Source organism: Artibeus jamaicensis, unplaced genomic scaffold (assembly GCF_021234435.1).
Source record: "Artibeus jamaicensis isolate MK-2021 breed Jamaican fruit bat unplaced genomic scaffold, CSHL_Jam_final contig_944, whole genome shotgun sequence".
In the NCBI taxonomy this organism is placed as follows: Eukaryota; Metazoa; Chordata; class Mammalia; order Chiroptera; family Phyllostomidae; genus Artibeus; species Artibeus jamaicensis.
In genome coordinates this window covers 564,663-592,169 of record NW_026522020.1, presented here as the reverse complement: position 1 = coordinate 592,169, position 27,507 = coordinate 564,663, and the positions used below count along the sequence as shown (strand labels likewise).

The following is a 27,507-nucleotide window of genomic DNA, read 5'->3' as shown; positions in this document are numbered from 1 at the left end:
ATGCTAATGGGGGAGACAGACAATAAACAAACATGTAAGTGCCAAGGTAAGTTAGGGTCGGGGGCATCACCAAACTCCCCAAGCTAGAGCAATGATTTAATCTGAAACCAACAGGCATTATTTATCCAACACTGTGCCAGGGACTTCGGTGCATACTTTGGCACTTGTCGTTAAGGAGCTTATTTATAGACTGACTGGAAAACAAAAGTCCTGCGCACATGGGAAACCTTGCATCGCCTTGCCAACCATGCGTCGCACATGCCTGAGAGCTGCTAGGAGGAGACTGATTACGGGTGCCGACAGTGAGTGTAATGAATACCCCCACCTGGCTTCTCATGCGGGAACAAAGGGAGGAACTTGCTCGGAGAGTCACCTGCCACCCACCCTCACTTTGGAGATGCTAGTTCATACCTGGCATCGGCAGAAAGCCTTGGAGGCTGGTAAACCCCTTGAATCTTTTGAACATGAAGCAGGGCTTCTGAGAGGTCATGGCCCGAGTCAGGGCCTGCTCACACCAGGTCACGGGACTGCTACTGGACGGGACAGTCTTTGTCTCTGTCTACCTCTCTGCCAAGTGCCAGCTCCGCACAATGCCCCAAATCCCTGAAGGTCCATCTCCTGAATGCAACCTTATTATAAATAAACAACTTTGATCTGGAAAACCCTGAGTGCAGGCACCAAGGGAACTGCACGGTTAGCACACAGATGGGAAGTGCCCACTGACAGCGGGCTGTTGTAGAGGCCGTGGGGGTTGGGAAACACTGTTTCTGGTGACAATCCCTCCCTGAAATGGCCTTCTGGCTTCGTATGGAGGAGGCCCCCCAACTTGGAGCAAATGTGGCTATCGGATAGGTAAAGAAATGGCTCTTTGCCTTGTCTGTTGCCAGTTTGGATGAAACAAGCCCAGACACCAGCTTAATGAAAAGGTGGACGGAAAACACAACTGTGAAAATGGCTCTTGATGCTGAACAGGTCACTTCACTCTCAAGTGTCCTCAGGTGCAACGTGAGGGGTTAGGCCATACCATTGTGACTCAGACAAAACTTAGTGAATTGAATGCCCACTGAAGTGTCAGAGACGTTAACGCAGATTATGTTAAGACCACGGCACCCACCTCATGGGGTCATTGTCAGGAATAAGTAGGTAGACGCATGTGATTCTTAGCAGTGTCTCACATTTAGTAGGCATGGGATATTAGCCGTTATCATTAAATCCCTGCCATAACTGTGGGCTGGACACCATTTTCTCTGTACAAATGAGGAAACGACTAAGGAACAAGACCAGGATCTGAACCAAAGTCCACTACCTTCCCCGTATGCAGTTTGGCTTAGAAGGGCCCTTAAACTTTTCATTGTAAAAAATGAGAGGGTAGAAAAGGAACTTGAGCTCTAGAAACAATCAAGCTACGCACCTCCCAAGGGATTTTCTGTAGAAAGCAGAAGCGTTTTCTCACTTATGATGAAGATAGGGGCGTTGGGGAGGGTCCAAGACGGAGTCGCAAAACCTCCTTTATCCAAGCTCATCCCTTTTTCTCTTTGCCAGATTTCAGAGACACGATCTTGCCTACCACACACAAAGAAAGGCCAGGGTTCCCAAAGAGTAAAACCAACGGAAAAGACAGTCCTCAGCAGAAGCATCAGTCCCTGTGGAATAGGAATAGGAATAGGAAGAGACACGCAGACCCCTGGGGAAGGCCGCTCTAGGGCAGATGAATTAATCACTAATTGTGTGCTTATGGACTGACCCGATGGCTCTTCATGCTCGCGTGTGGTGCTAATATGGTTATGAGAACAATACTGGGTGCTGGGGAAGCAGAAAGACCCAGTCCAGTTCTGATGGGGGGAGTGGCATGGGGGGCGTTTCCTGGAGAAGTCTCTATAAATCAAGACCTAAAGACTTGGAGGGTGGGAGTGGACACAGGAGGTTCAGAACTTTGGTTCTTGAACTTAATTTGTTCTGGGTTCAAAAACACCAGATTGTGTCTGAGACCCGTGACTGATCACACAGGTATCGGCACAAAAGGGCTGTCAGGCTGAGAACTGAATTGCTCCGATGGGAGATGTTTCAGAACTGAGGTTTGACTGGGTTCCAGGCAGAGGGAACGACAGGTGCAAAGGCTCGGAGGTGACGGAAAGCTGGAATCTTCAGAGAGAGTGAGAGTGGTTCTGAGCGGGAGGTGGGAAAAGAGTGAGGAGATGGGAGGCGGGAGCGGTGAGCCAAAGCTCAAGCAGCTCAAAGCTGCAATAGCTTTGCACACGTGGAAAAGTACTTGGGCATTTATGATTCAACAAAGAACTGCTGCACGACTTTTAAGGAGAGTGTGTTTTGCATTTTAAAAAGATCAGTTTTGGAGAAGGAATTAAAGTGGGCCAAGTCTAAAGGGAGATATTAAGTGCTTGAACTAGGGGCAGTGAACAGTGGGAGAGGGTGGGTGAACCAGGTATTTGAGAGGGGTCAGAGGTGAAGCCTGGGTTTCTGGTGTGGACCACCCGTTGGAGGTGGTGTCATTAGCCCCAAGGAGGAGAAACAGGAGACTGGATGTGTTTTGGATCTACTGTTCTAAGTGCCTGGAGGCAGCCCAAACTCGGACGCCCAGGGGATGAACCTGTGCCAGCTCGGACTAACGGTACGGGAGGGATGTAGATGGGGAGTCATCAGCACCGCAAAGGCAGTGAGTGAAGGTGTGGGGTGGGTGAAATTGCTTGGAAAATGGGCAGAATGAAAAAACCCAAATTCTGAGAAGGCTAGAGTTAAAAAGCAAGAGGGAGGGAGTGGGATCTGCCAAATAGCCCAAGAATCCCTGCACAAAGAAATGTTCAATTAAAGATAAACATTTATTCAATCTGTTAAACAAAGGGAAGGTCAGGGACAGCAGGAAAAGACCTGCCACGGACACCAAGAGCAGACTGCTTTCAAAAGGCAGAGCCAGCAGTCACACTATGTGCAGATGGCTTCAGTCCAGTCCAAGAAACCAGCTGCTTCCCACCTGTGCCTCCCAGCAGCCTTCCACTCTGAAAGTGTGCCACAGTGACGTCACCTGGGATTGTGGCCATTCTCTCGTTTCTTCTATTGCATGTGTCAATTCTAGCTCCAATCCTGTCTTCATACGCAACTTATTTCCCCCTGTCCTAGTTCACCTTGCATTTCTTTGCTTCTCGGTTATCTCTCAGTGGTATGCTTTTCCTAGGAAATATGGGGAGAAAAAACCTACAGTAAGTCTCATCATGATCTGACCCAAGTAGCCATTTTATAGTGTTTTTTAAAACCTTGAACCTCGAGATTTAAGACCAAAACATAAATTCTAAATTGCATCGCACACCAGGAACTAGTAATGTCTGCTCCCTGAAGTTCAGTCAATTATTCTGCAAGAAATTTAATAACTTTGGCCTGAAGCCAGTGAATGTACCCCTTCTCCCAGACTGCTCAATTTTGGACAGTGACATCACTGAGAGACTTCTGTTTTTTAAGCATTTCATATATTAAAGGAAATGTTAGAGATAACTGTCTGAAATACAAGCAACGTTAGGAGCTTGAACAGGAAGGACATAGCTAATTAGTGTCTAGGAAATGAGATAATATCTTTTATAGAATCATCTGATATTGAGGAAACAGGGAATTTACAAAGGAGGGGATACAATGAAATTAACGAATGAGTGAGCCATCCTTTGGGATCACTGACCTTTAGACCTGGACCTAACGATAAAGCTGCAGTAGTTGAATGTATTAGGGCCGATCTACCCAAGAGTGTTTCCTCTAGTAATTTTTCTTCCAGACTCAATAGGCTATGTCCTAAATTAAAAAGTGAAAAGAATCAAGGTTGGAGCAAAGAACCACTCACATATAAATGTTAGAAACTACCTACTTTTATACAATTAAAGACCAGGACACAAACCCCTTGCACCTACCCTTCCCTATCTAGCTCTTACTGCCACATCCCAGTGAACTGGAGGTGCACTTCACGTGCCAAGAACACGAGAAGGGAGTTGTCAGAGTAACGACTGCGCCTGCTTATTTCAAAAGCTCAGCATCCAAAAAAGGCCAGGTAATACGGAAATCAAAACGTGTACTTGTCAAATCTCATCAAACTGTGTACACTTCAAATTTCTGCATTTTATTACATTTGAATTACCTCAATTTAGAAAAATGAAAAAAGGTGGAAAAGGACAAAGAAAAAAGATATATCATCAGATTCTGTGGCTAAGTGAAACTAAATAATTTACACCTATTGTGCTTAACAAAGTCATAACAGGAAACAATAAGCAAAGCTTATTTTTTAAAAAAGTATCTGAACTACCTATACAGACTACACTGCCCTCCAGTCATCAAAGGGACGTCTATCAAGGATTCAGCTCTTTGGGTTTAGGCATTTCATGGTGTGTGGGAGGGAAGGGTATTAGATCCATTTATTTAAAACCCAGGCTGAAAAACAAACAAACAAACAAACAAACAAACTCTTGTCCATCTGGAGATTTTAGCATATTTATTTGAAAACCAAGTTCTGTGAAAGAGTACACGAAACAGTCATATATCTTTCTCCTTGATCGTGGAACCTGGCTGGAGACAGGTTCTTCAGCCAGCGCAGAGGCAATGGTACATGCAGTGAATAGCAGGTCTCAACATGAACTTCCCCGCAGGCATTTCCAACAGGAGCCTGGACAACCTTCTTCAGATAAGCAGTGAGATCCTGGGGAAGGGGAGAAAGGAAGGGTCGCTAGAATCATTCTTTCTCTTACAAGCATTTTCAAAAATATATATTTATTTATTTTTAGAGAGAGGGGAAGAGAAGGAGAAAGAGAGGGAGAGAAACATCAGTGTGTGGTCGCCTCTTGCACACCCCCTACTGGAGACCTGGCCCACAACACAGGCATGTGCCCTGGCTGGGAGCTGAACCAGTGACCCTTTGGTTCATGGCCTGTACTCAATCCACTCAGCTACAGTAGCCAGGGCTAAAATCATTTTTTTTTCCTTTTAAACAATTAGCTGGTGAAGTCTAAAACTAGCCCCTAACCCTGACTATCTGGTTCTAATATACCAGTTTCTGCTAAGGCAGACTCCAGTTTTCCAGTTTCTATTGGCCTGAATATTTTATCCTTTTGAAAATTAACAAGAATCTAACGTAAACTTCTAAGCCATCTTGCAGTAACTGCCTTGGAAAGACTTCATCAGGGGGTTGGTTTTCAGTCAGTGTCGTGAAAGGCTGGAGGGGCTAACGGAGTCAGCTCTGCAGAGACGGAGGGCTCAAGGTCTCAATACTGCCATGTGCTGGCTGGGAAGGCTTAGGAAACCACCACGGTTTCCTGAAAAGAGAGATTCTCTGAAAGGGAATTTGCAAGAGTAAGTTTAACAGCAAGAAAGTTAGTATAAATCATTCCCTCTCTAAGGTCCAAACTGTCTCTCAGAGGTTTGAAAATATTTTCCTACTGTAATGGCAAGGTTCCTGAATATATATCATTCCTATAATTCCTATAAAGGCTTTCAGTAATTGCTGGTCAGTATATAACATTTCTTATGGTGCTAATTTGCAACCTTACATTTAAATGTATTTTCCTTTTGTAAAAATACTGTTCTTACTTTCTTTATTTGTCTTACAATATACTGATACTGGGGTGGAATTAGGGAGCCTTGATTAAACATTTTATTTATTTTAAACACTTAAAAAGAAGACTTTATTTACTTATTTTTAGAGAGAGGAGAAGGAAGGGTTAAAAGTATCAGAGAAAGATTGTTCAGTTGCCTCTCACACGCCCCCAACCGGGGACCAGCCTGCTAACTAAGCATGTGCTCTAACCAGGAATTGAACCAGCAATCTTTTGGTTCCTGGATGGTGCCCAATCCACTGAGCCAAACCAGTTAGGGCCGATTATACATTTTATATGCATCTTCAAATATGTGATGACCATTCAAAAAATGGGGGGAATATGAATGACAATTTTTCAAATTAGATTATTCCAATCTTTTGCACCCCTTTCAATATTGTTATAACCCTAGCACAATAATCTTTTTTCAACTGGACAAAGATTTTACAGTCTAATTGACTCCAAAGCACCCATAGGCCCTATCTCTTATACACATCAGATGTTTAATAGTTTCACTGAATAAATGAATGTTAAGGCTTTTAGTGCCAAGAGTACTGCCAAAGGAGAGGGAGAGTGGAGTCAGTGGGAAGTCCGGGTCTGTGATACTCTAAGCGTAGTCTTCGGACCAGTGCTCGCCCACAGACAGTAACTAATCTACAACAAGGGGCTTACATCAGAATGTAAATCAACTCCATCCTTGAGCAAACTGTCAGTTTAGCGGACTTCTTTTGGGGTGAGCAGGAAGCAAGGCCTTTTTGATAAAAGAAGCACTGAGCAGATTTACATTCTGAAGCAAGCTCTCTACTTCTCCATGGACCTATAAAAATAGTTTGCAGACTAGCTACTTTCAACAGCAGTGGTAGTTCACTACAGGGTAGAATCAAAATAGAAAGAAAAAGGAATTGGTGGTTATAACTGCAAGAAGAGGTTCCAAAAAGGGGGGGTGTTTTAACACTGTTTAGGTGAATAGAGGTTGAGCATAAAAGAGGGAAAAGGTGAGATAATGTCCCTGCGTAAAGCATTTGTGAAGAACTGACAGAGATTTCCCTTGATGTACAATATTCACACACACCTGTGGTCCTTAATCATCAATATACTCAAATGGTTCTGGGGGTTCAGGCTCTTGTTCCTCCTCCTCGATTTTTGGGCCATGGGCTGCCACAGGTTCCACTAGCTCTTCAATGTCTTCACTGGTATCCTTCAGAATGATGATGCCTCCAATGGACAGCTGTCAACACAGAGCAGGGGATAAAGAGGCGCAAGCTCCACTCACATTCCAGACTGCTTCAGAACTAGAGTGCGTGTTTGTGGAACAGTACTGTACAACTGCCTATGCTTTCCTGGGTGAGCAGGAAACCTGGATGTAGTGCCTGTGTGATGCCGCACTGCTGACTTAACCAGACTGTTCAACTGTAAGAGGAGGCTAACATCTTCCTGACCTATTCATTTAGGTTGGTCTGAGGCTTGAATGTCAATGTACATTACAAACGGTCGAGATAAATGTAATCTAGAGGAATATTTAACCCAGTGGCTTTGAATGGTACAACAAGTGGTACTGTTCTCTTTGGATAATACAGCCCAATTTAAGAATAGTAGTTCATGACCTGGCCGGTGCGGCTCAGTGGATTTGGTGCCAGCCTTCGAACTAAAAGGTCACCGGTCTGATTCCCAGTCAGGGCACATACCTGGGTTGTGGGCCAGGTCCCCAGTAGGGGGTGTACGGGAGGCAACCATACACTGATGTTTTTCTCTCTCTCTTCCCCTCTAAAAATAAATAAATAAAATCTTAAAAAAAAAAACCAGTATTTCTCAGGACTAGCCTCAATCTGACTGCATGGAGAATGTTTATTGTCCAAATACAGTATTCTAATACCATATTCTAGTACAACATCTTGCCACTCAACTGTGGTCCTGGACCAGCAGCATCTTTATTATTTGGGAGCTTGTTAGAAATGCACAGCCCTGGCTGGTGTGGCTGAGTGGACTGAGTGCTGGCCTACGAACCAAAGGGTTGCCGGCTCTATTCCTGGTCGGGGCACATGCCTGGGTTGTGAGCCAGGTCCCCAGTTGGGGGTGCTCCAGAGGCAACCACACATTGGTATTTCCCTCTCTTTCTTTCCCTTCCCCCTCTAAAAATAAATAAGTGGAACCTTTAAAAAAATGCATAAAACTCTGCCCTATCCTGGATCTACAGAATCTGCATTTTAACAAGATCTCCAGGTGATCTGTATGCACATTCCAGTTTGGAAGCACACTAGTCTAACAGACACTTTATTATTTGTGAGAAAACTATTTTGGGCACAAAAGACAATCCACAAATGAAAAGTCAATTTTTCTCCAGCAATTTCAGAATGACAGAGAGAACAACATAAATACGACAGATATCTGAGTGCTTTCCACTTTAATCTACAAAACCTTGTGATGTACAACAATGAAGGGCTTACTAAGCCTTCTCCCAAACTTATTAGCAGAAGGTAAATTCACACACCAAACTCTGGTGTGCTAATCATATTCTATTCGCCTGTGTGAAAGGAAATGGAAAGCTGCTCTCTGTAATTAAATCAGTCAACAGTGACAAAGCACATCTGGAAAAAACATATTTCTACCAAAGCACATTACTGGGAAGAAAAAGAAACACAAGAACATTAGTTAAATGATTCATGTATGTACAAGCATCTCTGCAGTTCAACCTAATCTGATTTTTAACTCATCAGAACTCTGCCCTGCCACGCTATAAAACCGGTGTGCCTTCATTCTAAACTGTTTTCCTTTTTTCAACACACACACACACACACCCAGGGCACATTAATCTAGAACTTCTGCCCTTAAAAAGTTTGCTTTTTTTGAAGAGGAGCCATTTTATGAGTGGACCTTACCTTTACTACCAGTATTCATTCAAGAACAGTCAGGGTACACGGCCACTGTCCTAATCCTCCATGTCCTAAAAGTTTACTCAAAGCTTCTAAAGGACCAAATGGAAATTCATATGCTACTAAACAGAAGAAAATGCCCATTCTCACAAAGGATGTCCTACAGTTTAGAAACATGGCTCCTAGTTATAACTGTACTATTTCATTCTTAAGTTAAATGAAATAATCCAACTCAAATCTTGCAATGTAATCAACACATGAAAGTAACTTTTTACAGCTACATGGTTCAGGATAGTAACAAGTTCTCTTAGTTTTTACCTGGGAATGTCTTAATTTCATTTTTTAAAAAAGATTTTATTTGTTTACCTTTAGAGGGGAAGGGAAGGAGAAAGGGAGAGAAATATCAGTGTATGGTTGCCTCTCCTGCATCCTCTGTTGGGAACTGACCTGCAACCCAGGCATGTGCCCTTTCTGGGAATCGAACCACAGTTGTTTAGTTTGCAGGCCCGCACTCAATCCATTGAGCTATACCAGGCAGGGCTCACTTTCATTTTTGAAGAATAATTTTGTTGAATATAGAATTCTTGGTTCAGAGTCTTTTCCCTCAACACTCTGAATATGTCATCCTACTGCTTTCTGGCCTTCACAGTTTCTGATGACAAATCAGCTGTTACCTTACTGAAGATCCTGGTACATGATGAGTTGCTTTTCTCTTGCTGCTCTCAAGATTACCTCTCTGTCTTTCAACAATTTGATTATAATGTGTCTATGTGTGGATCTTTTTGAGTTTAATCAAATTTGGACTTACAGAGCAACTTGGATATGTAGGTTAATATTATGCTACAATTGGGGAAGTTTCCAGCTATTATTTCTTCAAATATTCTTTTATCCTTTTCTCTCTTTTTGGGAACACATCATCCGTTCTGTGAACGTTGGAATGCCCTATAGTGTTCCACAGGTCTGAGGTTCTGTTCAATTTCCTTCACCCTGTTTTGAAGGTTGTTCCTCAACTGACCTACCTTAAGTTTGCTCAACTCTGCTTATAAGTTATTAAACTCCAGTGAATTTTTAATTTTATTTGCTTTACTTTTCAAATACAGAATTCTGTTTATTTTTCAGTATTTTTTCCTGATATTCATGATTAAAAAGTTTTTAAAATTGTTGTTCAACAACAGTTGTCCCCATCCTCCCCTACCATTCTCCCCGTCCCACCCATCCCCACCTCCTACACTCAATCCTACCCCCACATTGGCTTTGTCCATGGGTCCTTTATGACCCTTCTTCTTCTTTCCCCTGTTATGCCAAAAAATTTGAAAACCTGGATGAAATGGACAAATTTCTAGAAAAATATAATTTCCCAAAATTGAATGAAAAAGCAGAAAGCCTGAATAGACCAATAACAGCTGATGAAATTGAAGCAGTAATAAAAAGACTCCTGGAATACAAAAGCCCTGGATTGTATGGTTTCACAGAAGAATTTTACAAAATATTTAAGGAAGAGCTAACCCCTATCCTTCTCAGACTATTCCAAAAAATCCAAGAAGAGGGAAGACTCTCAAACTCTTTACAAGGCCAGCACCATCCTAATCACCAAACCAGATAAAGACACAAGAAAGAAAGAAAACTACAGGCCAATATCGCTGATGAACATAGATGCTAAAACCCTCAACAAAATATTAGCAAACCGCATCCAGAAATATACCATGATACACCAAAAAGATGATACATTATGATCAGGTGGGATTCATCCCAGGGATGCACAGATGGTACAATATTTGCAAATCAATAAATGTAGTACATCACATAAACAAAAGAAAGACAAAAATCACATGATCATATCAATAGATATAGAAAAAGCATTTAATAAGGTACAGCACCCATTTATGATAAAAGCACTCAGCAAAGTGGGAGTAGAGAGAGTATATGCCAACACAACAAAGGCCATATATGAGAAACCTACAGCCAACATCATACTCAATGGACAAAAACTAAAAGCTTTCCCACTAAGATGAACAAGATAAGGATGACTGCTTTCACCACTCCTATGCAACACAGTATTGGGAGTCCTAGCCATAGTGATCAGACAAGAAAAAGAAATAAAAGCCATCCAAATTGGAAAGGAGGAAGCAAAACTGTCATTGTTTGCAGATGACATGATAGTGTACATAGAAAACCCTATAGATTCCACAAAAAAACTACTCACCCTAGTAAGTGAATTTGGCAAAACAGTGGGATACAAAGTCAATAATCAGAAATCGAAGGCATTTCTGATAATAACAATTTATTGAGACATCATTCTCATACTTTCCTTTGGTTTTATAGACATAGTTCCTTTAGTTCTTTAAATATATTTTAAATAGTTGATTTAATCTGCCTATTAATTCTAGGTTTCCTCAGAGATAGTTCCTATTAATTATTTTCTTCTTTGTGTATGAGGCTTATTTTGTTTTTTTTTTGACTGTCTTCTAAGTTTTTGATGAAAACTGAACATTTGAATAATATAACGTGGAAACTCTAGAAATCAGATCCTGCCCTATCTCTAGGGCATGTTGTTTACTTTGTGACTTTTCTGAACTACTTCTACAAAGTCTATATTTTTGTCATATGGGATCACTGAAGTTTCCACTCAGTTGCTCAGTGGTCAACTGATGATTAGACAGGGATTTTGTTAAAACACCTGGAACCAATAAGTCTCCCAGTTTTTGCTGAGGGGAGGCATGTGTTGAGGCAAAACTCAACAATTAGCCAGGCAACTGGCAACTCTTCCTTAGCCTTCATTTTTTGCTTGCACAGAGGCAGTCTTTTGACTCACAAATGAACAAGCTACCTGTTTAGTTCCTTGTCCTGTTGCAACTTCCTCTGACTTATTTGGAGCAAAGGCTCAATGACCATTTAATTTCTAACAAAGACATTCTAGTTTCCTCCTATGGCTTCACAACATTAAGCATGTACTTTACTGTCTTTTTTTAAAAAAGGATTTTATTTATTTATTTTTAGGGAGAGGGAAAATGAGGGACAAAGCAAGAGAACATCATTCAGTTGTGTTTTACATGCCCTCAAACAGGTACCTGGCCCACAACTTAGGCATGTGCCCTGAGCGGGAATTGAACTGAAGACACTGAGTCACACTGATCAGGGTTACTTTGCTATCTTTAATTCTTTATAATTGTTGAAAATACTGGGTGTTGTATACTACTATATCTGTTCTGGATATATGTATATGTATATATGTATGTATATGATCTCCCACTTCACTGTCAAGAGCAGTTTCTAGATGCTGTTTGAATACACTCTCTGTAAACATGCCCCTTAGGTGAACTAGGTTGCAGATTAGGCAGTGACTACATTTAAGATGTCCGATGGTGGTACTATCAATTCATTCTTTCAACACTACAGACAAAGTAGTGTTAGGTGCTAGTAATGCAGGATTAATAGGAGGTGGGAGGAGATCTCCAAGCTATTCTCTCCCCCTTGGCCTGACTGCCTGCTTCTTAAAGATGTCCTGTGACTTGTCACCACCACCAAGTAATATTTACTGAGGATCTGCCATGTTCCAGATATTGTTTTAGGTGTTTTACCTATAACAATCACAACATTTGTAGGAGTAGGTAGTATCACCATCCAGTTTTACAGATGAGGAAAGTGAAACACATAAAGAGTCAGTTCGGCCGAATTCCAGTTCTTCTCTACTAAGTATAGCTATTTTTCATTCCCTACCCTGGTTTAGTCCAGTTGATAACATAGCCAGGTAAGAAAGACCCTGGCTCAGAGCTCTAAGTAAGAGTTGCCTTTTACTCACCACCATCAGGTACCACCTTCAAGTTGTTGAGAATGGGTTAACTTTTCTGTAAGAAACTAGAAATCTCATCCATGTCGTTTATGCCCAGGATCTAGATGTATTAAATGTGCCTACTTGTGGCTCTCTAGTTTTCTGAATGTAAGAACCAGGAATATAAGATGTTATCATGCTGAAATCTCTGATCATTTGTTTCTAACATAAAACATTCTACCTTAGAATCAATTAAATGGCATGACAATCCTTTTATAATTACAAAATTCAATGCTCGAAGTGGTTGTGTATTAACTATCACCTTTTCCAATCTCTGCCACATTCCTATGAGTTAAGAATGATAATTTTTACCTTAAAGTAGAGGAAATTGAGGCAGAGGGGCTTAGTATCTGACCTAAGGTCACATAGGTTATAAGTGGGAGAATCAATTCAAGTTCAGGATGTCTGGCTCTAGAGTCTATTTTTCTAATCACTATCCTATATTAGGAACGTCTATGGTATAAGCCTCTGGTGGATGAAGGACATTTACAGGGTCACACAAAGAATTATCTACATGGAATGGAAGGAAATGTTCTCTCTTTTACTAAGAAATTTATGAGGCTAAAGAGCTTTTCCCAATGTTTTAGAGATTTATCCTTTTCTGTCACTATTATATTGTCCTATGAATTAATGTCCCTTAGTATACAGCAGCTAAGGGCCCTTGGTAACTTACTGGTTTGAAAGGCTGGTATCTACAGGTCTCTGGCATGGTCAGAACCTTCAGCTGGGCAGGCATAACTCGGGCAGGGTTATCCAATAACTGGAAGTTTGGCTCGGGTTCTTTTTTCTTTTCTTTTTCTTCTTTTTTCTCTGCCTCATCCTAGAAAATATTTAAAAATAGCACAATACAGTTTCATTTCTGTTACATATTGCAAAATATTGTTTGACGAATTTACCGAGCAACTATTAGGTACAAAAGGTAGGTACAACCAAAGTATATCAGACTTGGAGGACAGAGAGGGTAACTCTACTTTGGGGTAAAAATGATATTTAATTTGGTTTAAAAGGATGATAAGGTTTTTATAGGAGCAAAGATCAAAGGATAAAAGGGGTCTATTTAATAAATGACACATTTTAGTTGTCATTTCTTCCAAGAACTCATTCCTGATTTGTACTATGAAATATTCTATTCTCATGAATGGATATAATTTTTAAAGTCTCTTCTAATTAAAATGACATGAGTCTTTATGTTTGAAACAGTATAATTATTTGAAGGAAGCCAAGAGTAAGGTATAATAATGTTTAAGGAAGAATCCAGACCATTCAGAGATAGATAAATCAACTCATATGACCACCAAATTATACCTACCACTTCCATTTTCTCTTCTTCTTTTTTTTCTTTTTCTTTTTCCTTCTTTTTAGCCTTGGCAGTAATAGATAACACAGCCGTGGAAACCTAGAGGAAGTGAAGAGGGTAAATCTTTGCGACCCCTTATCTACATACAAATGTACAAGTCCAAAGATAACTCAGTCCCACAATACTATTCTGTTTCCTGGAAGTAAGTATAACACAAACAAAATAACTGAGGACTAAATCATGGCATTTATTCATGTAATTACTACTATGGTCACCAGGAGAAGCTTTACCTCCCAGAGGTTTGTGTCTAATATAATTCTAATTTTTTTTGATCTGCAGCTTACGTTGGATGTAGATTTGCTATCATGAGTTTCTGGGAGAGATATGGTTGCTGTACCATTTATTATGTTACAGAGAAAGCACTGGAAAAAATAAATTTCCTCCAGATTTGGATGTAAGTATACTATCATTGAACTAGAAGCCCTACATTGGTAACATACAGTGGGTGAGTGATTAGCTTGGAATTATTCTCCTTGATGGGTCAAACTGAAATCGAAGGTGAAACTAGGACTGTGAAAGGCTGGGCAGTATTGTAACTAACTTTGTTTCAGACCCAAAAGGGAAAGGGCTGAAACATGGCTGATGAAAGATGTTGTCATCAAAATATATTCATCACCCATCACCCTCAAATTAGGTCAATTATATAATTATCCCTATGTACAAAAAAATTTACAGGAAATAATCAACAACTAGCTAATATGGAATGTTATCTTGAGGGAAATAATCATTTTCCTAAACATAAGGTATCATAATGGGTAATTTTACTGAGAAAACTTCGGGGGCAAGTTAGCTTTCTTTCACTGATACGTGAGGACACATATTGATGGGTATCCTCATACACTGTTGGCAGGAGTACAAATTGATTATATCCATTTAGGAAGAAATTCAGTTAATACTTATAAAAATACTGTGTATTACTTTTGACCAAGCAATTCCACATCTAAGATCCTAACCTATAGATATACTTGTACAAGTGCACAAACACATGTGTATGAAGACTCTTGTTCCAGTTTCATTTGTAACAGTGATGAATTAGATATAACCTTAAATGCCCACCAGATAGGGAAGTGGTGCCATAAATAATGGTGTATACATAAAAAGATGGCTTTGCAGTTTTGGAAAAAATAAGATCTATATACATGAAAGTTTTAAAGAGAAATTGTTTAGGTAAAAACAGCAAGAAGCAAAATAGTAGAAAGTACTTCTATTCATGGTATGAAAAGTATTGATATATATGGAGAAAACATTTGGAAGAAGCCACAAACAGTGATTCCTGCAACATGGCACTTGAATGACCAGGAAAGACAAAGGGCTTTTCCTTTACCTTCTTGTGTAATGTTAGATTTCACTATAAACATTACTGTAAAATATAGGAAGAAGTCGGGCGGTTTGGAAGGGTGTGGAGAAGGGGTCTGGTCTGCCGTGAGGTCTGGTGCAGTGCAGGTGGCTCGCCAGTAAGCCTGCCTGACGAAGACAGCAGCAGAGCTGATGGAGCTGTGTGGGGACCTGCCTAGCCACCGGATTTGGATTTGTGAGAGATGCTGGAGCCGAGCTATGAATGGGGATGCTGATCTGCAGACTGCTGCTTTCCTGAAAGATAACTCCCATTAAGATGGTGGCATAGGCAGATATGGTTCGCTTCTTTGTACAACCACAACAAAATTACAACTAAAATATAGAACAACCACTGCTCAGAATCATCGGAAATCAGTTGACTGGGAGTCCAAGAACTACGGAGTTAGAGACCATATCCATCCAGACTTGTAGGTCAGGTGCAGATGCAGATTGGGCTGGTCCCACATTTACGTGTGGTAGATAAAAATTCGGGACGGATGCTTTTGGAGTGAGGAGTCCCAGTCTCACACCAGACCCTCCAGCCCAGGGTCCCAGTTCCAGGAAGGTAAGTCCTCACAACTGCTGGCTGCAAAACCCAGCAGGGATTGAATCTGTGGAAGAAACTGCTTGAGTCCAAGCAGTTCCTTTTAAAGAACACTCACTCACTCAGACTCACTCTCTCTGGGCTGCAGCACCAGGGTAGCAGCTCGAAAGGCACCAGTGGTATACAGGAAGAAACTGAAGTCTCTGACATCAAGGCGAACAGAGGCCATTGTCTCTTTCCTGGGCACTCTCCCAACAGAGCACACCCAAGCTGCTTTTCCATATGAATGGCGGGGCTTGGATCATACTTCACAACTTTCTGAATCCCCTCAAACAAGCAGCAGCTGGCTGCAGCCTAGATTCATAGGGAGGCTTTGCCTGGGAATCTCCAAGCCCAGCATAAGTAGCAGCCATCTCAGACTGCTCTATAGCTCAGGCAGGGTGGCCCCAGGCAAAACACAGGCTGGGGCAGATCTTGGCCTGCACCACCTGGGAGACCTCGGGGGCAGGGCACCCGCTAGACAGCAACACACCAGGTTGGAGCACTACGACCCTGCTGATCCTCCATGGAGGGCGGATGTTGGTGGTATGTGGTCACAGCCAATCCCTGAAGTTTACTGGCTTGGGTAAATCCCTCCACTGACCTGCCGACAGCAACTAAGGCTCAACTATAAGAGGAGGGTGTACTCAATCCACACTATGGGCACACCTTGAGCACCCAGCTTGGGATATAGGAGAGGCTGAGCCACTGGACCCTGCAGAACACCTACTAAATTAGGCCACTCTACTAAGACAGGGAGTCCTAGCGGCTCTACCTAATACACGGAAACAAACACAGGGAGGCTGCCAACATGAGGAGACAAAGAACACGGCCCAAATGGACTTCCGCCAAGATGGAGGTGTAGGTGGAAACACTTTGCGTCCTCGCACAACCAAATCTAAAAACGACAAAGTTTTAACAATAAATGCAACCAAACCACACAGAAAATCGACAATATGGAGTCCGAAAACAACGAGAGTCCGAAAACAACGAACCGCTTGGCTGAACTGGTGAGAGGGGCGAAGCCAGCAGCAGAATGGGTCCGGCAAAAAAGATCCCCCAACCCAGGCGGTGCACCGGCAGCTGAAGGTGGGGATCCCAGGTGCAGGCTAGCTATGGGCGGACCCAGGGAAGAGGCGTGGCTGGCTGTCTGTGGTTGGTCGAGCATTTGTGCGCAGATAAACCAGTGAAAAGGTGAGCATTGAGACCCTGAGGCGCGGTGGGCTCCCACATTTGCGCTCAGATAAACAGGCGGGGGGCGAGCAGTGAGGTGGACTGGGCGAGAGGAGAGGACCACCACTGCTCCCTCTCTGCCCCGCCCCCACATACAGCATCACAAACCAGCGACCTGGGTGGCCACGCCCTGGTGAATGCCTAAGACGCCTCTCCTCATACGCAACAGGCACAAACAGATAAAAACATGGCTCAAGAACAACTCAGAGCCCCAGAGCCAATAAATCTAAGTGGTGAAGAAATAGCCAAACTATCAGATGCACAGTTCAAAACACTGGTGATCAGGATGCTACAGAACTGGTTGATTTTAATCACAAATTAGAGGAACATATGAAGGCTAAACTAATTGAAATGAAGGGAAATGCACAGGAAACCAATAGTAATGGAAAGGAAACTGGGACTCAAATCAAAGGAGTGGACCAGAAAGAGGAAAAAAATGACCAAACAGAAAAGAATGTAGAAACAAGAAGTCAAAAAAATGAGGAGAGGCTTAGGAACCTACAGGACATCTTTAAACACTCCAACATCCGAATTATAGGGGTACCAGAAGGGGGAAAGGCACAGCCACCAGTGGAAAACTTATTTGAACAAATAATAAAGGAGAACTTCCCCATTCTGGCAAAGGAAATAGACTTTCAGGAAATCCAGGAAGCTCAGAGAGTCCCAAAGAAGTTGGACCCAAGAAGAAACACACCAAGGCACATCATCATTACATTAGCCAAGATTAAAATGAAGGAGAGAATTCTAGAAGCAGCAAGAGATAAGGGGACAGTCACCTACAAAGGAGTCCTCATCAGACTGTCAGTGGATTTCTCAAAAGAGACCTTACAGGCAAGAAGGGGCTGGAAAGAACTATTCCAAGTCATGAAAACCAAAGACCTACAGCCAAGATTGCTCTATCCAGCAAAGTTTTCATTTAGAATGGAAGGGCAGATAAAGTGCTTCTCAGATAAGATCAAATTCAAGGAGTTCATCATCACCAAGCCCTTATTATACGAAATGTTAAAGGGACTTACCTAAGAAAAAGAAGATAAAAAAGATTAACAGTGAAAGGACAGCAAACTCACAGTTATCAACAACCACACCTAAAACAAAAGCAAACTAAGAGGACAGCTAGATCAGGGGTCAGCTAGATCATTTCTAGACCATAGAAATGAAGATCACATGGAGGGTAGCAACAGGGGAGTGGGAGATGGAGAAGGGGGGAGAAGGTACAGAAAATAAGTAGTATAGACAGTAGATAGAAAATAGATAGGGGGAGGGTAAGAATTGTAGGGGAAATATAGAATCTAAAGAACTTAAGACGTGTTCCTGAACTAAATGGGGGAAATGGTGGGGGAGGGGTGTGCAGGGTGGAGGGGAACGGAGGGGGGGGAATAGAACAAATGTAATGGCATAATAAATAAAATTTAAAAATATATTTAAAAAAAAGAACACAGCCCAAACGAAAGAACAGATCAAAACTGCAGAAAGAGCTAAACAAAATGGAGATAAACAACCTATCAGATGCAGAGTTCAAAACATTAGTTATAAGGATGCTCAAGAAACTTAGTGAGGATCGCAGGAGCATAAAAAAGATCCAGTCAGAAATGAAGGGTACACTAATTGAAGTAAAGAACAATTTACAGGGAAACAACTGTAGAGTGGACGAAGCTGAGAATCAAATCAATGATATGGAACATAATGAAGCACAAAACAACCACTTGGAACAAGAAAAAAAAAAGAATCCAAAAAAAATGAGGATAGTGTAAACAATCTGTGGGACAACTTAAGTAATCCAACATTCGTTTCATAGGGGTGACAGAAGAAGAGAAAGAGCAAGAAATTGGAAATCTACTTAAAAAAATTAAAGAAATTGCAAGTCTAGGAAGCACAGAGAGTCTCAAACAAGATGATCACAAAGAGGCTCACTCAAACACATATAACTAAAATGCCAAAGGTTAAAGAGATGGGATCGGGTGTGGGGAAATGGATGAAGAGGTGAGGGGATTAAAAAGTACAAATAGGTAGTTACAGGACAGCCATGGGGATGAAAGGACAGTATAGGAAATGGAACAGCTAAAGAACTTACATGCATGACCCCGGGACATGAACAGGGTGTGGGATTGCCTGAGGGAGCAGGGGATGCTGGGTGGAGGACAGACAAAGGGGGAAAAATCAGGCCGGCTGTAATAGCATAATCAGTAACATATAAACAAACAAACAAACAAACAAACAAATAAAATTAAAAAACAAACCCAAGCAAAATACTAAGTAGCTCCTATATATAAGTATAAATGCTGTTCAAAGGAACAAAGAACCTACCTTTTCCTTTTCTTTTTCTTTTGGTACTTCCAGAGGGGCAGGGTATGCAAATGTAGATGGTTTACAGTTTGATTTATACTGAACTTTTGGCATCTGAAGAAATAAAAGAATTTCTTTCCTCCATTAAAATAATCAAAGTCAAGATTTAAGTATTACATTCTCTTATCAAGCATACAAATGCAGAGATCCAGGCTAGATGTTCAACTACAGTGTTATTCAATTATGTCACCAGTTCTCCCCTTAAAGACATATTTTCTTTCAATGATTAGCTTTGAGGTGCTTTACAGAACTACCTGTGGTTCCCTATACTTTCCTGAAGCTCTGTGCCTTTGAATAGGCATCCCTTTATCTCATCTTTACTGACCATGCACCGAGCTCGTGGGTTAAATCCCACTCATGGTGTGAGCATCAGATTAACAATTACCTGTTTAAGTGTTTCGTGATTATCTAGTCTGCATACCTAACTTCCACATCACTTCCTTGTACCACACTAACAACCTATATTAGTGTATATACAGTTTCCACAATATATAATCATATTTTACAAGAGTCTAATATGAACCTAATGGAAAAGTCAGTTTCATGTCACTTATTTGACCAGGTTTGTGCTTAATGTCACTTATTTGACCAGGTTTAAAGTTCTCTTGTCTGAATTTTTCTGTTTATCCAGTTTGTATTGACAATGAATGGCCATGAGCATCATACATACCAGGACAAGAAATCTTGTCTTTCCATCCCACTTTCATTGTAAAGAATGTAAACACAGATGATAAAGTTGTGGGCCAGAGGAAAAAGTTCTATAAGATTCCTAAAGATTCTATAAGATGTTTAACCACAATGTTAAAGGTTAGGGATTGGGAAATCAAAAGATTTTTGTTTTGAGAGTTAAACTGCTCAATATTCACACGTGTGAATACTTTAATGCCAAAACACAGGATAATTTGCTGGACAGTTATACTGGAAAACAATCAATAAAATAATTTTTATCAGCCATTTTTTTACCTAAAAATTCTGCACTCTGAAAACTGAATAGAATATTTTAACAATAGTGATGACCAGATTTAAGAGTTATTTAAAGGTCAAAAAGGCCTCTGAGAGGATGGGAGAGCAAGATGGTGATGTAGGAGCCATAGAACTGAGGAAGACCTAAGTATAAACAAGACCCATTAAAAAAAAAAAAAAAAAAAAAAAAAAGGAGGGCCTTGACTTGGGTCACTAGGTTCTGTCAGATTTCCTGGATCCTCACTGTTGGTCTTGTTTTCTGCCACAATCAAAGGGACATCCTCCTACTTTGATTTCCCTTCAGTAATAATCCTTTCCCCCATCAAACACCCTAGCATCAAATAACTCTGAAACATGTGCTTGTCTCAAACCTTCATTCCTTATTTAATTTAGGAATGATTCTATTTAATTTAGATAGATTGTGTCATCTTTCTTCAGTGCCCAGATTGTTGCAATAGCATTGTAACAGATTTCCACTATACCAAAATGATGTTTCTAGAATGCAAACTACATCATATTATCTACCTACATGAAATTCCTTCGGCACCTCCCAAAGCCTTTTCATAGTTTATATTTTGCCCCTTTTCCTACCATTCCCTTTCAATTGGTTTACTAAGGTTACCAAGTTATTAAGAAGACTTGATTTTTAAAACCTCCACTCAGTAAAGTGATAACTTGGTTTGAAGAAGAAATACTTTATTGATGAGATGCTAACTCATTTTAAAAATTTCATGAAAATACTCAAGTGGATGGTGAACAGAATATGATGAGGAAGATACACTATGAAACTGAGGTCTCAGAAGCATACCTTTAAGTCCTTGTTAAGGCCGATGACACAGGTAGGGGTATAAGCCAATGACAGGAAGTGTGAAAGAGGAAACCAGAACCAGAACTGGGTAAAGACAAGGACGCCAACCACAGAAGGCATGTGGGTGTGCCCGGTTCTGGACTGCAAGGAGATTGTGACATTGTGACCACCTGTAGAAAAAGAGAAAAACTGTGAACATGAATCCAACAGGGCAGTAATAATAAAGATTTTTAAATACTGCACTAGGGAAGCATATGGTGATTATTTGAAGAGTACAGTTCATAAAATCTAATATAGAGTTACTGGGATTAGTTAGCCATTGAGCTATTTATGGTTTCCAAAACTGGAAGTGCTGTATTTTAACTGGACTCAGGGTAAATCTAGACCTTTCTATAGAGAGAGGTATTTTTCAAAAACTAAGCTTGAAGGGCATCAGAACTGCATATGCTAAATTAAATATTAATCTGTATTATACCATGGCTATTAATATACTAATAAAAAGTAAAGACCCTGGCCAAGTGGCTCAGTTGGCTGAAGCATTGTTCTGATGCGCCAAGGTTGTGGATCCAGCCCCCTGATGGGGCATGTACAGGAAGCAACCAATGAATGCATAAATGGGTGGAACAATAAGTCAATGTTTCTCTCTCTCTAAAACCAGTAACTAAAAGTTTTAAAACAATTTTAAAAAGTAAAATTTTAACACACATCATATTTGCAAGCAACAGCAAAGAGGCAAGCAGCAGATACTGTTTGCTTAGTTTTACTTTTCTTGCTTTAGTCAGGTCTAAATGCATGAAGCTCCAATCTTAACTAGCTTTGTGACGCTGGACAAAACCATTTTCCCTCTATTTTTTTTTTGTTGATTTTAGAGAGAGAGAAAAAGGAAGTGGGGAGGGAAAGAAAGTGGGGGGAAGAGAGAAAGAGAGAGAGAGAGAGACAAAGAGAAACATTGCTTTGTTGTTTCACTTTTTTATGTAGGTATTCATCGGTGGTTTGTTTTGTGTGCCCTGACTGAGGACTGAACCTGAAACCTATTCTAACCAATTGAGCTACCTGGACAGGGCCCACTTTCTCTCTAAAAGTCTTTTTTTCCATTGACGAAATGAGGGGTTGAACTCAAGTACTAGAACCTTAGAGCTAGTGGCAGAGCATTACCACTAACCAAAGAAACTTTTAATTTCCTGTTCTTGATTCAATTGAGAATTTTTTTTTTTTTTGAGAAAGCACAATAGCTAAAAATTCTAATTCTAGTTAATCAGAAGTTTGGGCTGTAGAGATGGTATGTGGCTTGGAACCTGACCTGTTCAGCTGCCTACTGCCATGTCCTCTAGACCGCCCCTTGAGGGAGTACAAAGAAAGTCTGTACTAGTGAACCAGAGCTAAGGTCTAAGCACCAATTAGACAGCTGGATCTTTATCGGGCATTGTAACACTGAGAGTCTAGGAAGCTATTGGGGGTTGCTGATGGGAATGCCTTTAGGAACCTGAGAAAACCCAGGCTGGAAGCAGTAAGGATTGAAGCAAGCTGGAAAGTTCAGGTCCTATTTAAAGAGGCCATGTTACTGGGGGGTCTAAATCTAGGGTCACCAGGTAGTTTTTTTAAATAGATTTGAATCTGGATTTTATCCAAAATTTTGCAAACTCTGCTAGGCAGACAAAATGTGTTTAAGTCATATCTGGCCCATGGGCTGATGTGTTAACAGCCTCTGGTCTTTCTGGTACCAATGTCAATGCTGAACCCCAGAACTCTGAGACACAAATCTTTTAGTTCATATAATATAGCCTATAAAAATGGGACTTGTCACCCTGGCTGGTGTGGCTCATTGCCCGCCTGCGAAACCAAAAGGTTGCTGGTTCAATTCCCGGTCAGAGTATCATGTTGAGTTGTGGGACAGGTCCACAATGAATGTTTCTCTCTATTTCTTCCTCCCTCCCCCTGTTTCTCTAAAAATAAGTAAAAAAAAAATTTTTATAAAGGGACTTGTCTGTGCCTCATTACCATCCTAATTTGAAATTCCAATTCTGGATCCTGTGCCTCACACTTAATCTCAGTATCTCACAGATGCTTTCATAGTTTGCTTGGAGTCAGGAAGTGAGTGCTAACTTTGCTAAACCGAAAAGCATTTAAAGTTTTTATAAGAGTCAGGGTTCTTCTCTCCCACCAAATAATCTAGATTTTCTTAATACTCTACCACAGATATTTAAGATTTTATCTGGGAAAAAATAGGTATACTTTAATTCTGTTTCCCAACAGGAATGATTTATATACATTATTGCCTGCTGTATTCTTCCCTACTCTAACTGCCAAATTCACCAAATGCTTACTATAGCCTGAGAATTTTGAACAAATTACTGAAAAAAGAAAAAAAAAAATCCCAAGGAGCCTCCGGTCTAGAGAAAAAGACAGAACTTGGATAATTAAAACTAAAACAAGGCATAAAAAGTACCATGAAAGATGTACTAAACCTGGGTACTACTGGGAACATAGAGCTGAGCACGATACCTACTCACCTGGGGTGAGGACCAGGTGGGAGAGAAGAAGAGGGAGGAAAGGCTTTGTAGAGAATGTGATATTTGATCTAACTTTTGAAGCCAAATTTCATTTTCTTTAGACTTAGAAACTAAACTAGCTTCTTGTTCCAACAGCCTGAGATTTACTATAAAAGGGAAAGTTTATCCTATTAACAGTGTTTCCACAGTTCTAGAAGCTTCATTTGTAAACCTTAATTGTTTTTCTTCCTGAAGAGACCAAATCATTGAGTGAGTTCTAATAACTTCACTCATTCCTTTGAAGTTGTCCTCTCCAGACTTTCTCTATTACCACTAATTTCCAAGAGACAGACCGCAGAACACAGATTTTTCTAATGTTGCTGCAGCACAGTTTTGTAGGCTAGGCTAGGATGGATAGTAACGAAGTAAAAAGGGATAAGAGAATAGTTTTATGCTCATAATAGCAAATACGACAGTACAGACTTTTATGAATTAAACACTAAAATACCAAAGGCAAAAACCATTATAAATAAAAAGAGAAACAGAGCAGAAGCATCATACTTGACTTGTTCATGACAAATCAAATAGATACAAAAAAGTGGCAGGAGAGAGACTGAAAAGAAGGAGGGGAAAACAGAGAGAGAACTAGTAAACACTGCAGAATAAAGCTAATATATAGAATTATCCTCCTTCAATTCTCACAAAACCTAATACAGTAAAAACTTGCAAACACTGTAGTTTACTAAATGAACAAGTACAGAGCTGCAGTCTAAAACCACAGACTTCATAAAGTGGCAGCTAGAAGAAAAGAAAGGTTGTGGAATAGTGAAATGGTACTTCTAAATCTTATTTAAAGACTGATTATCAAAAGTAGCCTATCTGAAAAGGCTATATACTGCATAGTTCCAATTATATAACATTTTGGAAAAGGAAAAACTAAAGCTATAGAGATAGTAAAAAGATGGCAGTTGCCAGGGGATTGTGGGGAATCAGCGGGGAAAGGATGAAAAAGTGGAGCACAGAATTTTCTGGGCAGTGAAACTATTCTGTACCATGCTGTCATGGTGGATACATGTTGTTATGCATTTGTCAAAACCCGTAGAGTGAAGGATAAAATCCAGCCAATTGAGTGTGAAGCCTTAGTACAGATACCCAGGAAAAAGCAGCAGCAATTAAAAATGGTGGTGAGTGCTGAATTCATTTAAATATAAAAATAGGCCTAAACTGTGAGACCTATATGACTTCACAAGAAAATGTAAATGCTACATACCATGTAACACAATAAAAATATCGGACGGTGATGAAGAGTGAGGAGGGAGAAATAATGGCCCATCAATGTCTGTGTTGTTTATACATGGGAGAGAACTAACACCATCAAAAACTGAAATGGTTTACCTCTATCTAAAGTATCTATGGGATATTATTTTCCTTATTTGAATTCAGCTGCATGAAAGTGTCTTTAAATTAAAAAAGAGAAAAACAAATTGTAGTTAACACTAAAATTTAAGCAGAAAACTCTCAAATTCTTGGAAAATTAAAACAAGAAAACCTCTCACTAGACATATATTAAGGGAGAAGAATATTTGCTTCAAACTTAAAAAGAAAGAAAAAGCAAATAAAAGGTTTAAGCAAAAATAAATAATTTAGAGAAAAAAGAGTAGCATCAATGTGTAAAAGAGAAATCTCTAGCAAATCTAGTCAAGAAAAAGATAAAACAAATCAGAAAGAGAGTAATTTAAAAAATACTTTTAAGGGAGATTATAAAAATTATAAAACAAGGACAATGAAAAATTTGATATGGTTAAAAGTATACTCAGCAAGTAGAAAATCTGAAAAGATTTAAAAAAACAAACAAAAACACCTTAAGAAAAATATATTTTCCCAATCTCCTTCATTCAAAATTATACACACACATTTGTAGTTGATCAAGAAAGAATGACTGGCATAAAAATATAGCTAATAGTGTTTTTACAAAAAGAAATACAGATGGCTAATAAATGTGAGGAAATGTTTAGCCATTTTTTATTTAGCCAATAAAAATGAGGTAGTTCTGATAATAGAATTACCATGAAAACCTTGAGATACTATTCCTCATTTTTTAATTAGCAAAGATTAAGTAAAAATTATATTCTACATGGCTAAGGTAGAGTAAGAAATGGAATCACATACTTGTAAAATGAAATAGGTATGCTCATTCTCTTATGCCCTACTGTTGCCAATAACGACAGTTAAGGAGTATGTCAGATGAACCCCACGTCCATTCTGTAGCAAAGAAGTGTGAACTCAGGAGCCTGATGGCATAGTGTGCTATGAATTTATTAAGCAAATATACCATATAACTTAAATTTTTCAATGTCAACTTGTTTACTGATATATACTAAGAGAATTCAAAAATAAAATCGGTCAATACTGAGCACGTTGCCAAGTGAGACACTGTTCTAATTGCTTTACATGTATTTTTAATTCTCACAACACTAGTAAGTAGGCCTGACAAGAAAAGAGAACAGACACAGTAAGAGGAAATGACTTTTCCAGGTTACACAGTCAGCACTGAAAGGCACTGGGATTCCAATCCTCAGAGCAGGCGCTATACTGAATTATGCAATATGAACCGTAGGTGCCAATTTTTCTCCAGGAACAATTTACCCCAGACTCCATCTCTACCACATCACACAGTTAACACTTAAAACATTTACCTGCATCCAGTATTCCCTGGGCCAGAATAGCGCCAAACTTGGCCATGACATCATCATGTTTATCATTGATGACTTTGGAATATAGTTGTCTGAACTGATTCACCTGAAGGAACAAGAAAAAGAATTACAGACTAATGCTATTCCTTTGCCATGTCATTTTAGAGCAGAGAAAATAAACTGCTCAATGAAACTTGAGTTCTGACTTTCACAATATTCAAAGAGAGGGATATGGACAATATTCGAAAGCAACACAGTTCCATGGCTGAAATCATGGTATGACTTTTGTGCTGTGGGAGCACCAGTTCTTCAGCCCTCACTCCACAGGAGATGATGCAGGCTCAAAGGAATGCTGACTACAATTTCATATGGCATCACTGCTGGTCAGCAGGCTTAAACAGCTCAAGGGAACACTAAAACTTTCATTGACTGTGAATTACAGCTATTCTGTTTATCATCAACCTTACAGACTTCTTAATAGCATGGTCCTTCAGGTCTAATTTAAAGTAAAACTACCTTCGAGTGAAGTTGTGTGAGATATATTTTGGATTAAGTGTATCACATATATAGTAAAAAATTATTATTCATATACATTAATTTTTGAGGACATGTCACAATAATTACTCTTAATAAAAAGAAATACACTCAAATTAAACATGTGCTGACTCATTTAGGATGGGGTTACTGTAATTTGTTTGCTTCTTTATTCTTTTCTGCATTTTCTAACACACACACACACACACACACACACACACACACACACATATTTATTTATTTATTTATTTATATGAAGTCTGTCCAGAAAGTATGTATCCACATACTTTGAAAAAGAGACACTTATTAAAGAAGATATAAGATACAAGAAACATTGTACAGAGGACAATGATGCCTCAGTCTCCTTCAAAGTAGGCACCTTTAGACCTCACACAGTTCTCCCAATCATCCTCAGCTGCCCTGTCATATTTTCCTGAATCTCATCAACAGTCTGAAATCTCCTCCCTTTCAAAGGTGATTTTAGTTTTGGGAAAAGCCAGAAGTCACAGGGCACCAAATCTGGGCTAGTAGTGGGGCTGTCACCTGGGTGATTTGATATTTTGCCAAAAAGCTCTTCACTAGAAGTAATACATGAGCAGACATGCTGTCATGATGAAGCTGCCAGTCACCAGTTGCCCATACCTGTGGCCTTCTGAATTATCCTAATAGTTTCTAAAGAGGAATGTTCAAAGCTTAATGTAAAACTAGACGCAGATTCGTTGCTCTACTTTTTTTTTAAAGATCTTATTTATTTATTTTTAGAGAGGGGGGAAGGGAGGGAGAAAGAGAGAGGGAAGCATCAGTGCACGGTTGCCTCTCCCATGGCCCCCACTGGGGACCTGGCCTGCAACCCAGGCATGCGCCCTGACTGGAAATGGAACTGGCAACCCTTTG

General features: G+C 40.1%; 1 protein-coding gene across 1 annotated transcript in view; it reads right to left on the bottom strand.

Moving 5' to 3' along the window:
* Positions 1 to 4,463: 4,463 nt before the first annotated feature.
* The window catches only part of PSMD1 (proteasome 26S subunit, non-ATPase 1), a 104,346-nt gene continuing 81,302 nt past the window's right edge, over positions 4,464 to 27,507 (bottom strand). The window contains exons 19-25 of the mRNA XM_037152167.2: positions 26,083 to 26,185; positions 20,898 to 21,067; positions 19,088 to 19,180; positions 13,585 to 13,671; positions 12,949 to 13,095; positions 6,649 to 6,804; positions 4,464 to 4,684 (exon numbers count right to left, since the gene is read on the bottom strand). Coding sequence (XP_037008062.1) covers positions 6,658 to 6,804; positions 12,949 to 13,095; positions 13,585 to 13,671; positions 19,088 to 19,180; positions 20,898 to 21,067; positions 26,083 to 26,185 — 747 coding nt within the window. The 3' untranslated portion in view covers positions 4,464 to 4,684; positions 6,649 to 6,657. The remainder of the gene's footprint in view (positions 4,685 to 6,648; positions 6,805 to 12,948; positions 13,096 to 13,584; positions 13,672 to 19,087; positions 19,181 to 20,897; positions 21,068 to 26,082; positions 26,186 to 27,507) is intronic.